The 14220-nt window shown below is 42.7% G+C and overlaps 1 protein-coding gene across 1 annotated transcript in view; it reads left to right on the top strand.

Annotated features, from left to right (window-relative positions):
* Positions 1 to 14220, top strand: part of DNAH14 (dynein axonemal heavy chain 14) — a 551687-nt gene that overhangs the window by 210672 nt on the left and 326795 nt on the right. Inside the window, exons 24-27 of the mRNA XM_043511487.1 lie at positions 287 to 408; positions 2490 to 2661; positions 12772 to 12876; positions 12979 to 13097. Of these exons, the coding sequence (XP_043367422.1) occupies positions 287 to 408; positions 2490 to 2661; positions 12772 to 12876; positions 12979 to 13097 (518 nt within the window). The remainder of the gene's footprint in view (positions 1 to 286; positions 409 to 2489; positions 2662 to 12771; positions 12877 to 12978; positions 13098 to 14220) is intronic.

Below are 14220 nucleotides of genomic sequence, written 5' to 3'. Positions count from 1 at the left end.
CTATTTTCTTCGTACTCTAATGTATTATTGAAACATAATATAAAACAAACTTATGGCATATCTTAGTATGTCTTTTTCAGATACAAGTAATTAGCTCCTAATGAAGCAGGTTTTTTTGTCACATTATGTAAAAGTGTGGACATTTTGTATTTAGTACTATGCTATAGTTTGCTTAAAACTCCATCAAAATTTTGTTTGGGAGTCCTTAGGTAACATATATCTTGCAGAAGTAAAAATTTCCACCAAATTTAGATTTTACTTTATATTATTCTATTTTATATGGTAGAACCTTGTAGATGCATGGGATCATAAGTTAAATCTTTTCTCTCGCACCCTGGAGGAATGGTTGACTTGCCAAAGGAATTTGATTTACCTGGAACCAATCTTTCATGCTCCAGAAATACAAAGGTATATATGAATGCGTATCACGTTGTCTCAGGGCAAAGTGATCTTAGCAGATCAGAGAATTGAACCTCAAGCATTTAAGAAATAGTGACCAATTTTTAAGGGAGGATACCATGGTGATGCATAAGATAAAAGACACAGCTAAACTGTAATATGATGAAGTTTGATGTCCTAGGATGGGGCACAATGCTAGAGAGGTTCAGTAGTACTGTGACACTGAATGTCAGGGAGCTCTATTTTATAAAATCAACCAAGATATAACTAGTTTGAAAAGAAAAGTTAAAACATTTTCCCCTTTTCTGTATTCAGAATTGTACCAATTTAAATTTTTTTTATTTTTGAACTGATTCAATTAAGCTAGTGCAAACCCTGTGTATTTGTCCTTTTAATTAGCTTAATTGGATATCAAGGTAAACTAAATTAACATAAACCAGGTTTAAATTGAAATAAGAGTGTTTACACATGGTTTTGCACCAGTTTAACTCAGATTTTAAAACTGCATTTTATAGACGAGGCTTAAGAGGCTAGATTACATGACCATTTCAGTAAAACAGTACTGCAGACTATTTTTAATTACAGTAGCCTTTATCTTGCTTTTGTATGATTTTTTTTAATTCTTCGCTTGCTTCCAAGTATAGGGATGAGTGAAGCAATCACATGAAGAGGAAAAACTAGATTACTTCCTGTTTACTAGAGTTTTCTGAATATTTTTTTCGCCCCAGATCCACATTCATCCTTCTCTCCATAGTATCTTCTCTTATCTTGGTCAGAAATTCAGGGCATATTTTGGATGTGTATCTTATTATAGAGGTTTTGGCAGTGATTAGTCCACATTGAGGCACTCAGATACAGTAACTCTTCACTTAACGTTGTAGTTATGGTACTGAAAAATGCTGCTTTAAGTGAAACGATGTTAAGTGAATCCAATTTTCCCATAAGAATGAATGTAAAGGGAGGGGTTAGGTTCCAGGGAAATTTTTTTTGCCAGACAAAAGACTAACATATATGTATATATACACAAACACACACACAGTATACGTTTTAAACAAACAATTTAATACTGTACGCAGTAATGATGATTGTGAAGCTTGGTTGAGGTATAGGAGTCAGAGGGTGGAAGAGGGTGGGATATTTCCCTTGGAATGCCTTACTGCTAAATGTTGAACTAGCACTCTGCTGAGCCCTCAAGGGTTAACACATTGTTAATGTAGCCTCACACTGTACATGGCAGCACAAATGGAGGGAGGGGATGGCAGCATGTCAGAGAGAGACAGAGACATATGCCCTGTGTGTGGGAGAGAGACGCACATTGCCCCTTTAAGTACGCTGACCGCACTTTAAGTACATTGCCCTTTTAAGTAGATCAGCAAGTTAAGACAGCAGCTGCTGCCAGCAATCTTCCTCTGTCCTCAGCTCTGTAGTGTCCTCCCCTCTATGCAGATGGGGTAAAGAAGTGGGGAGCAGGGGGAAGGGGGACACCCTGACATTAGCACCCTTTTCCCCCCCTTCCCCCCACACAGCGAGCAGGGGGCTCCTGGGAGCAGCTTCAAGGCAGAGGGCAGGAGCAGCACATGGCAGGGGGGAGGGACAGCTGAACTGCCCAACAATTGATAGAGTGTTGGGTGCCTTCCCCACAGGGAACTTAGGGGAGTGGCAAACTGATGGGGTGCTGCTGGTTCCACCCTGGTTCAAAGCCCCCCCCGCTAGCTCCAACGGGCTGCTCTTTCTTCAAGCAGTGGACAAAGCAGGTGGTTGCCAAACAATGTTATAAGGGAGCATTGCGCAACTTTAAACAATCATATTCTCTAATTGATCAGCAACGTAACAACAGTAACCAGGACGACTTTATGTGAGGAGTTACTGTACTATGGTAAGAGAGACATTAGTGCCTAAATAGATTGACTGACTAACCTGTGATGAGGCATGCTACCCTGACTCTGTGTGGCTCAACATGCGATTCCAAAATATGGGTTTGTGGAAGCAGTATAAAGGATGCAGGGAAAATAAATTGACAACATTCAGAATTAGGTATATTTAAATGCTGCATTCTATAAATTGATCTCTAATATCTGTGATTTAAATAGGCAGCTTCCAGCAGAAGCAAGTCTTTTCTCTCAGGTCAATAACAAATGGAAAGAGATAATGGAGTGTACAGACGATGAGCCAAATGCTCTTAGGGCAGCCACAACTGCAGGAGTCCTTGAGATGCTGCAGACCAGCAATGCACATCTTGAAAAAATACAGAAGTCTCTTGAGGTAAAACCACACCAGATCTTCCCACTTTCAGCCATGTTCCCTATCCACTAAACCATGCTGCGAATTAGTGCTTTTTCCTTAGTAAAACTTTGTGATTTACTAAAAACTAAACAAATAGTATAAGAATCTGTAATTTAATTGTGGGTTTGAGTGAGATATTTGGAAATGACAACCTAAACATACCATCAAAGAACAAACATTTTGAACGTATCTTTGGACACGACTCTCTGCAGATACATTTTTAACCCTTCAAAATAAAAATCTAATGAAGTCATAAATCACTTATGAGAGTTAACTAAGCTTCAGTTTATATCTATACAGTAGTAAAAGGCAAAATCCCTTTAAAAGACTCACTGATAAAGAAGTAAATACAGATCTTAATGTACACTGAAGTGCTAGATAATGAGGTTCTAATGTTTCATAGATGAGTGGTGCCAACTTCATATGTAAGACTGGGCTGTATTTTACAATTACAGTAAGAGTTCAACCTCTGTTTTTTGTATGAAAAAGTTTATCTGCTTAAAATTTTCTGCACATAGATTTTGAGTAAAGTCTGCATTTTCAGAGAATTTTCAAACAAATCTGTATATTTGTTTCTGAGTTCTAATCTCTTAAAATTGGCATTAAAAAGTTGACATTTTAAGTCTCATTTTCTGGGCTTCTGTAGGTTAAAAACTAAGTACAGTAGGAACTCAGAAACTGATACATAATTAGTGTTTGGGCAGTCTCTCTAGAGTTGCATAATTATTTTGTTAATAAAGAAAAATAATTAGTGTTACTTGTTGTAACTGAAACCTTTTGTGCAACTGTTAGCTGGCAGAGAAAATGTCTTATGTTGGCTTCTCCCATTGTCTGGTGTGTTATGCAGACGCCCTTTTGAATGACTCAGGAAAGGAATACTACACTGCCTCTTCTCCCCAGGTCTACCATCCCTACTGTGGCAGAACAGAAATTGTAGTTTATTGTTTATGTTGTATGATGGTTGTTCTAGTAGTGAGGTGTGTAACTCTTCTTGGAAGGGTGGGGGTGTGTAATTTTAGGTGCCCTAACTTTGCATTTCCTCACTTATTTGGTCTTGTGTTAAGGTTGGTGTGGACATAGAATTCCTAACTGTATTTATGCATCAATGATGAGGCAAATCTGTGCCTTTGCAGTAAAACTTATACAGATCTCCTTCTTGAGAAAGGGTTGGGTTTGACTGTCTGCATGATGGGAAGGCTGGGAGAGGGCAAAGGACAGAGGATCCATCTCAGCTTGGATCTCTAGCATGTTGAAGGGACAAATAAGGTAGTCTTCAGCCCAGCACTCAGCCAGGCTAGTTGGCTTGGGTGCTGGCTTGAGACTATGGCCTGATTTGCATGATAGCTTCATGTTTTATGTTGGCTCTGTGAATAGGATGAATGATGTAAAGCCATGACATTTTGCCAAGAATGACAGCCATCAAGATTATATAACACCTGAAGGAGCTGGATTTGCAGTTTATAGGAAATAATTTGCAATACAGTAGTAAGTTATGATCCAAGTGCATATGTTTTTTTATTTACATGCAGTTTTTTTTTACTAAATGACTAATAATAGAATCATAGGGTTAGAAGGTACCCAAAGGTTATCTAGTCTAGCCCCTGCCAAGATGCAGGATTTGTTGTGTCTAAACCATCCAAGACAGTTGGCTATCCAGTCTCCTTTTGAAAACCTCCAGTGAAAAAGCTTCCACAACCTCCTGAGGCAGCCTGTTCCATTATCATGCTGTTCTTACAATTAGGAAGTTTTTCCTGAGATTTAATCTAAATCTGCTATGCTGTAGTTTGAACCCAGTGCCTCTTGTTCTGCCTCTGTGGCAAAAGAGAACAACTTTTCTTCATCTTTTTTATGGCAGCCTTTCAAATATCTGAAGACAACTATCATATCCCCCCTTAATCTCCTCTTTTCCAAACTAAGCATACCCAGTTCATTCAGCCTTTGCTCAAATGGCTTGCATTCCATTCCTTCAATCATCTTTGTTGCTTGCCTCTGAACCACTTTTCCAGTTTCTCTACAGCCTTTCTATACATTTGTGACCAAAATTGGACACAGTACATCAGCTGAGGCTGAACCAGCACCGAGTTAGAGCGGTACTATCACCTCCCTTGACATGCATGCTATGCTGCTTTTAATGCAACTTAAAATTGTATTTGGTTTTTTTGCAACAGCATCACATGGCTGACTTATGTTGAGGTTGTGAGTTACCTAGGGTGACCAGACAGCAAATGTGAAAAATTGGGACGGGGTGAGGGGTAATAGGAGCCTATATAAGAAAAAGACCCAAAAATCATGAATGTCCCTATAAAATCGAGACATCTGGTCACCCTAGATCTACCACAACTCCTAGTTTTTCAAGTAGTTTCCCTGTGGGTGATGCACTTTAGGAGGCGGTGCATCCCAGCGCCGTCAATCGGAGATTTATGGTAGCTGTGTTTGCGCGGGCTGCGCATGCAAAGTAGGTGTGTGGTGGTGCTGTTGGTGCCATGTGTAGCACGCGCACGACCTGAGCCCTCCAGTTCCTTCTCAGCTGTCCTTGGCTGAAGACAGAGCAAGGGGCAGTGTTAGCGCTTTCCTCTAAAACAGTTAAGAAATAGCTTTTAGATAAATATTTAGATAAGTTGTTATAGAGATAGTTAGAGTTAGTGTCAGTGTTCGAAAAAAAATTATTAGTTCGTTAGACAACCCCCCCTTAAGGGACGGTTACTAGTTAAAATGCTGGGGTCTCCAGGCTTCAAATGATGCAGCTCCTGCCACGAGGCCATACCTGTTTCAGACAGACACTCTTTATGCATACACTGCCTGGGTGACGGGCATATTCCCCAGAAATGTCCCCACTGCTGCAACCTCAAAGCCAGAGCCCGACGTGACAGGGATTTCCAGCTTAAAATGATCTTGATGGAGAAGTCTCTCCAGCCTGAGGTGGACAAGCAAACAGCCTCTCCGGGCACTCCTCAAGATGGAAAAGGAGACCTACCCTCTGAAAAAACAAAAAAGAGGGCTCAAACGTCTCCACAAAGAGTTCTGTGAAAACAGAGGTGATCTCCTGCCATGTCACTACCCCCAATGCCATTTTATTCTAGGGTGAGCACCTATGACACTCGAGAACCTCCAGCACTGCTGAGGTCAGAGCAAAACAAACGGAGTCAAGGCACCAAGAAAAACATGCCTTCTCCATGGCACCAAGCTCACCAGTACAGGACTCAGCACTGAGTGTCTCAGCCACCATGCCTCCACCCCCAGCACTGACAACTCAGTCAGAACTGGTAGACGCCACTAAATCGGCACTGGCCAAACAACACCACCAGTCGGCACTGACTCCATCAACGAAAGGGAAAGCATCCACGGCATCCACTACTCAGAAATCAGCACCGACACAGTCTCTGCTGCATCAGAGAGACTTAGAAATCTCATCAGCACCACATTCACCGATACTCAGTGCCGAGGGCTCCCCCACAGGCTCCAGAGGAGATCACAGCCCAGAAGACATGGCACGGTTCTCCAATGATGATGAGAAGGAGATGCAGGGGCAATACCTCCTATCTCCATGTCACTCCTCACCTAAGACCCACCGACCAGTGTGGAACCACATGGGTCCAAGACACCAGATGAACAAACCATGGTGTGGATCCCCATGGATGCACCCTCCTATGGCTTTCCCAATGCAATGGGAGCTCATATAGGGTTCAGCATTCTAGACCATCCGTAGCGCATAGACATAAACTGTGCTCTAACCCAGCATCTCCCACACCACAACCCTTGGAGACACAGGAAGGGGGGGAGAGGACTCGGAGATGGGCACAGACCATGACACATCTCCTGTACACATTTCATCTTCCTCTCCAGATGAGATGATTATGCCCCCATCGCCAACCTTGGTGGATGACTTTAAACAGCTTTAAGAGCTGTTCAAGAGAGTCACGCAAAGCCAAGACAACCCGCTGGAGGAGGTAAAGACAAACCACCACAAGCTGGTACAAATACTGCAACCTGCATCTACTTCCAAGATTGCCCTTTCCATCAATGAGACCATCTTGGATCCTGTGGAGATAGTCTGGCAGACACCTGCTTCTATTCCACCCACCTGCAAACGCTCAGATAGAAAATATTACGATGCCATCCAAGGGGGAGACTTTCTATTTGTGCACCCCCTTCCCAACTCCCAAGTTGTCGAGGCAGTAAATCACCCTAACATACAGCCACAATTCAAGGTTACACCCCATGACAAAAAACACAAAAGCGGATGCAAAGTATATTCTTTCAGCACCTTTCAGTTTTGAGTGCCCAATTATTCAGCACTATTGGCCAAATACGACTATGACAACCATGGGAAACTTGCCCAGTTCACATCTGCTCTCCCAGATAAAAAACAGACACAATTCTAGGCCATTGTCATTGAGGGCCATCTCATATCCAAAACAGCCCATCAGGCAGCATTGTACACAGCAGACACAGCAGCCAGAATGATGGCCACAGCCGTAGCAATGTTTCAAGCTTCATGGCTTCAGGTCTTGGGGATACCAAAAGAACTCCAGACAAAATTAGAGGACTTACCTTTCGACCGAGAACAACTCTTCTCTTAGAAGACCGATGAGCTGCTTCATTCAATGAAGGTTTCTCTGGCCACGCTCCACACTTTGGGGATTTACACCTCCCCCCCGCAAAGAGAGGGAGATACCAACCATATCAGAGACCTAGAGACTCCTCAAACAGGCAACAACAACAGCGACCATACGATAACCAATGCCAGCATCAATTATCACAATGCCGGCAAACACCTCAATCTCAGGTGCCAACTTCTCAGTCAGCACCTCCAAAACCGCAATTTTGAAAAGTTGGTCAAGGGTTTGAACGACCTCCCTCATGAAACAGCACTCACACCCGACCCATCCCCAATTTTTGGCCATCGACTCCGGCCCTTTTACCACATCTAGTCCACCATAACATCATACCAATGGATGTTAGAAGTTATCAAGTCGGGATACACTATCCCCTTAACCTCCTGCCCACCTACCCTACCCTGTTCCCTGTCCCTCTTCAGGAACACTTCTCACAAGTACTGACTAGAATAAGAAATCGATCATTTTTTACAACTAGGTGCCATGGAACAAGCACCACTACAATTCAGAGGGAAGGGACTCCAGTTACTCCCTGACCCAGAAGAAGAGCAGGGGATGGAGACCCATCACGGATCTCCGGAAGCTCAACAAGTTTGTCAGATCGCAAAAGTTCAAGATGATCACACTGAGTATGATACTCCCAGTGCTGCAACAAGGTGACTGGTTTTCAGCCCTCGACCACCAAGATGTTTATTTCTATATCACCATTCATCCTGCTCACCTGAAATATCTACAATTCACGATAGGACGAGAACACTTCCAATACAGAGTACTACCATTTGGCCTATCCACGTCACCAAGAGTTTTCTCCAAAACTCTAGCGGTGGTAGCGACACAACTACAGAAACAGGGAATAATGATTTCCTCTTACCTGGATGATTGCCTTATCAAAGGCCCAACTCTACAAGACACAATGGATGCAGTCCAGTCCACTATCACACTATTCTGGGAGCTACAAATAAACAAATCAACCATAAACCTAGTCCAACAACTAGACTCTATGAGGGCACACTTCTACGCCATAGGAGCCAAGGCATCATTTATTACCCCTTACCAGATTCACAAACCTCATCTCAGAGGTACAAGTCAGTCCTCAAGTTCAGGCTCTCACTGTCCTACAATTACTAGGACACATGGTGACCATAACGTTTGTGGTACGACATGCAAGACTACATATGTGATGCCAACAAGGTTGGCTAAGCACGGTATACGTACCAAGCAAACACAGCCTACACAAACGGCTCACAGTTCCACCAAATGTCCTGAATTCATTACTATGGTGGACAAGACCACAAAATGTCTGTATGGGTATCCCCTTCCAACAGGAACCCCTGACAACAGCGATCGCCACAGATGCCTCACTGATAGGCTAGGGTGCTCACATGTGTCAACACACGATACAGGGCAAATGGTCTCTGGGAGAAACTGAACTGCATATCAATTTGCTAGAGTTACAAGCAGTCCACAGTGCCTGCAGACATTTCCTACGTCATCTACGGAACAGATCCATTCAAATTATGACTGACAATATCACCTGTATCTTCTACATCAACAGGCAAGGAGAAGCTCACTCACATTCTCTACGCACAGAAGCCTTGAGACTTTGGAATTGATGCATACAACACAATGTAAACATCTCAGCATGTTACCTGCCAGGCTGTCAGAATGTGACAGCAGACATGCTCAACAGGTACTTCTCTCAGGAGCATGAATGGGAGATGAATGGAGAGGTCCTGGATTCAATCTTCAAACAGTGGGACACTCCCACCATTGATCTGTTCACATCCCTGACAAATCGCAAATGCATGATGTTCTACTTAAGAGCGGGACTGGGACTACAGTATTTGGAGGACTCGTTCCTCATCAAATGGGAGGCACAACTCATGTATGCATTTCCACCAATACCAATGATATCACGCGTGATACACAAGATACAAGTAGACAGGGCCAAAGTTATCCTTATAGTCCTGACATGGCCCAAACAGGCATGGTATCCTTACCTGTTATGCATGGTGATATGTGCCCGCGAGCTCTCCCTCGCTGTCCGGATCGGCTGTCTCAGCACCACAGTTGTACTCTCCACCCGAACCTTGAGATACTCCACTTACAGGTGTGGCTCCTGAATGGTTCCACAATGACAAAATAACCTGCTCAGAACAAGTTAAACACGTGTTATTAAATAGCAGGAAATGGACTATGAGAAATACCTACCTTCAAAAATGGAAGAAGTTCTCTGCCTGGTGTCAAGGAAAAAACTTGATGAGCGATTCAGCACCACTACCATTAATCTTAGAATACCTATTGGAGCTGAAAAGCACTGGCTTAACGATAAGCTCAATCAGAGTCCATCATGCAGCCATTTCAGCATTCCACCAAGAGATCAATGGAACTTTGACATTCTCACACCCAACTACAAAACGCTTCCTGAAGGGTCTCATAAACATTTACCCAGACATGAGATGACCTACACCAACATGGGACCTCAACCTGGTATTGAAATGCCTCAACAGACCACCATTCGAACCATTAGCCACCTAGTCATTACTCCACTTATCAATGAATGTAGCCTTCCTGGTCACCATTACCTCAGCGAGAAGGGTGAGCAAATAGGGTGCTCATGGCAGATCCTCCATACACAGCGTTCTTCAAGGACAAGGTCACGCTATGTCCACAGCCTAAATTCTTACAGAAAGTAACCTCAGCATTTCACAGGAACCAATCTATTCACCTACTGACATTCTACCCTAAGCCTCATGGTACTCCAACAGAAGCTGCCCTACACACTCTAGACATTGGAAGGGCACTAGTGTTCTACCTTGAAAGAACCAATCCTTTTAGGAAATCCCCTAGAATTTTCATCTTTACTACCAAGTGCTCAAATGGAGATGCTGTATCCACTCAGAGATTATCCAAATGGATTTCCACATGCATTCAAACGTGCTACCATATCCAGAATACAGAACCACTGGAGCATGTTAGATTACATTCTGCTAGGTCCATTCAACCTTAGTAGCATTCCCCAATAATGTTCCAATACTAGAGATCGGTAAGGCAGCCACTTGGGCCTCTGTCCACACATTCGCAAAGCACTATGCAGTCAAATAGGACTCCTGGGCTGATATCATAGTGGGCCTCACAGTACTTATCTCAATGACTCGAACGAACCTGAAGTCCCCCGAGCCCTCAGAGGGGCACTGCTCTACAGTCATATAAAGTGGAGCACCCACAGGGACACTACTCAAAGAAGAAGGGAATGTTACTCACCTTGTGCAGTAACTGGAGTTCTTCGAGATGTGCGCCCCTGTGGGTGCTCCACTACCCGCCCTCCTCTTCTCTACTTTGGAGTTCACAGTGAGGACTTTGTGGTAGAGAAGGAACGCACTACACGTGGCACCAACGGTACCGTGAGATGTCTACTGCACACACGCGCCCCGCACGGACACAGCTACCATAAATCTCCCATGGATGGCATTGAATGCACCGCCACCTAAAGTGGAGCACCCACGGGGACACACATTTTGAAGAACTCCAGTAACTGCACAAGGTGAGTAAGCTTTCCTTCCTTCTCAGCAGTGCTGCTGCCAAGCCAGTTTTCCCCCATTCTGTATCTGTGCATTTGGTTTTACTTCCATAAGTGTGACACATTACATTTGTCTTTGTTGAATTACATTTTGTTGTCTCTAGCCCAGTTCTCCCATTTATCAAGATCTCTCTGAATTTTAGCTTTATCCTCCAAAGTATTGGCACCCTCCACTCCACTTTGTGTCATCTGCAAACTTGATCGGTATGTTTTCTGTAGCTACAGCCAGGTCATTAAGAAAGATGTTAAAGAACACTGGACCCAGAACAGATCCTTGTGGAACCCCACTTGAGACCTCCCTCCAATCTGACATTTCTTTAATACGTACTCTTTGCAGTTGTGTAACCAACTATGTATCCACTTAATGGTAGTTTTGCTGAGCCCACATTTCTCCAGCGTACTTATCAGAACGTCATGTGGGATTGTGTCAAAAGCCTTGCTGAAGTCCAGGTATATTATGACCACCACATTCCCTCTATCCACCAAGTCAGTTACCTTGTCAAAGAAGGAAATCAAGCTGGTTTGACATGATTTGTTCTTGGTAAATCCACACTGGCTGCTAGTGATTACCCCATCATCCTCCAGGTATTCACAAATTGAATGTTTTACACATTGCTCTAGTAGCTTCTGAGGTAGCGAAGTCAGGCTGGCAGGTCTACAGTTTCCCAGTTCTTCCTTCTTCCCCTTTTTAAATATGGGCACTACATTAGCCCTTCTCCAGTCTTCCAGGACCTCTCCTGTCATTCATGACTTTGTAAATATGTTGCCAATGGCTCTGAGATTTCTTCAGCTAATTCCTTCAGTACCCTTAGGTGAATAATAACCGGCCCCACTGATGAGAATTCATTCAATTTGGTCAGAAGATCGCTGATGTGTTCTTTACTTATCCCGTTCTGCATCCCTTCCCCTATACTGACTACAGTGACTTCGCTAGTCATCTGTTCACATGTTATTTTTGAGAGAAAACAAGCAAAGTAGGCATTGAGCTGCTTTGCCTTCCTATCATACTAGTCACCAGTAGTATAAATCCTTGTCAAACAGTTAGTGCAATTTAACATTTGATTATTGATAGGATTTACCTACAGCAATTTGACTGCAGTAATTTCCTCTAAAAGAGGCTGCCAGCAAAGCAACTCTGTTGCATACAACTAATATAGGATATGGCAGCAAGTGGCTCATTGAGGTGAGCAGTTAGGTATGTATTGCACTGAAATTGCATTGTTTGCATCAGCTGCCTATTGAGCAGTCAGTAGGCTAGAATATATTTGTAGTGGTGGACTGAAGATATGTTTTTATATATATGTGTGTTATACATATATATTTAGAGAAAGAGGAATGTTATCCTGTGGAGTTTTAAAATTGTCTTTGTGCTCTGAGCGCTTCAACCAGAGTAAGCCTATAAACAAAATTATTATTTTATAAATATGCATAGTGCACTACAAAATAAGTAAGATCACACATCACTGCCACAAACAGTTTCTAGTTGAACACAGACAAAAGCAAACCACAGGACAAGAATTCAGTCACAGGAAGAAGCGGGGACAGTATTGGATTGATTATATTCATGCAAAAAGTGGACTTTCAGGAGAGGTTTGAAGGTGAGGGAAGTGAGGAAGGGTATTTAGCTGACCTGAAAGGAGGCTGGTTCAACTATAGTGGATAGCATAAAAAAGGGCAGAAAACCAAACATGGGAAGGGAAAAGATAATGAATAAAGAGAGAGGAGTAGGAGCAATGTAAGGTGTGGAGGAAAAAGGATGAAGTTAAGAGGAGTGTACATGGCTGGAATTCAGGGCCGTGAAAGTGAGGATGAGGATTTTGGGATCGTATTTCTGTATTATAATTTCAATGTATCTTTAAAATTATTTATTTATTTATTAATTTTTTGGAACAGGATTATCTTGAAATTAAACGAATGATTTTCCCAAGGTTTTACTTTCTCAGCAATGCTGAACTTCTTGACATTTTAGCTGAAAGCAAAAATCCTGAGGCTGTGCAGGTAACATTTCAGTACTTCATGCTAGGAATATTCTTCTTGTTACACATAATCTCAGACTGTTCATATTTCATTCTATTATTTTCTTTTATGTCTGTACCACAGCCTCATCTTGTGAAATGTTTTGCGAATATCAGGAAGTTATATATACGCGGACATGACCAGAACTCTCTGGTGGTAGTGATGATCAGTTCTGCTGAAGAAGAGACTCTCATAGTGCCAAAGTATGGTATACATACATTGTGTGATAATTAACACAATGGAAATTTAAGAAATTTCTGCTGATTTTCTGACAGCTCTTTACAATAAAGTACTGTAACTTTGTATGGATTACTTGGTGTACAGATAGTATTGGTGTAAGGTCTCTGAAACATGTGACAGGTTGCTTCAGCAGCTTCAAAGCTTCATTACGCCTCATCAGAAACATGCAAATACCATCTAAAGATGGATCAATTTTGAATATTTTGAATGGCTTCAAATATTGTGATGTGGAGCTCTTCTCGCACTAGATTGTAACACTTTAAGGACCCGTTTCAGCCCTGGAGTCAGCACATACAATTTCCACTGATTATAGTGGAAACTTCACATACTCAGAGCTGAATTTGAGTGTGGAGAATACTACAAATACTAGTGGTACCTTAGAGACTAACACATTTATTTGAGCATAAGCTTTTGTGAGCTACAGCTCACTTCATTGGATGCATTCAGTGGAAAATACAGTGTGGAGATTTATACACATAGAGAACATGAAACAATGGGTGTTACCATAAACACTGTAAGGAGAGTGATCACTTAAGGTGAGCTATTACCAGCAGGAGAGCGGGGGAGAGAAAACCTTTTATAGTGATAATCAAGGTGGGACATTTCCAGCAGTTGACAAGAATGTCGGAGGAACAGTGGGGGGTGGAGGAGGGGGAATCTTAGCGGATCTTAAACATAAAAAAGAAGCTTACAAGAAGTGGAAGGTTGGACATATGACCAGGGAAGAGTATAAAAATATTGCTCGGGCATGTAGGAAAGATATCAGGAGGGCCAAATCGCACCTGGAGCTGCAGCTAGCAAGAGATGTCAAGAGTAACAAGAAGGGTTTCTTCAGGTATGTTGGCAACAAGAAGAAAGCCAAGGAAAGTGTGGGCCCCTTACTGAATGAGGGAGGCAAGCTAGTGACAGAGGATGTGGAAAAAGCTAATGTACTCAATGCTTTTTTTGCCTCTGTTTTCACTAACAAGGTCAGCTCCCAGACTGCTGTGCTGGGCAACACAAAATGGGGAAGAGATGGCCAGCCCTCTGTAGAGATAGAGGTGGTTAGGGACTATTTAGAAAAGCTGGACGTGCACAAGTCCATGG

Source organism: Dermochelys coriacea, chromosome 3, assembly GCF_009764565.3.
Source record: "Dermochelys coriacea isolate rDerCor1 chromosome 3, rDerCor1.pri.v4, whole genome shotgun sequence".
In the NCBI taxonomy this organism is placed as follows: Eukaryota; Metazoa; Chordata; order Testudines; family Dermochelyidae; genus Dermochelys; species Dermochelys coriacea.
This window is presented reverse-complemented; position numbering and strand designations above follow the sequence as displayed.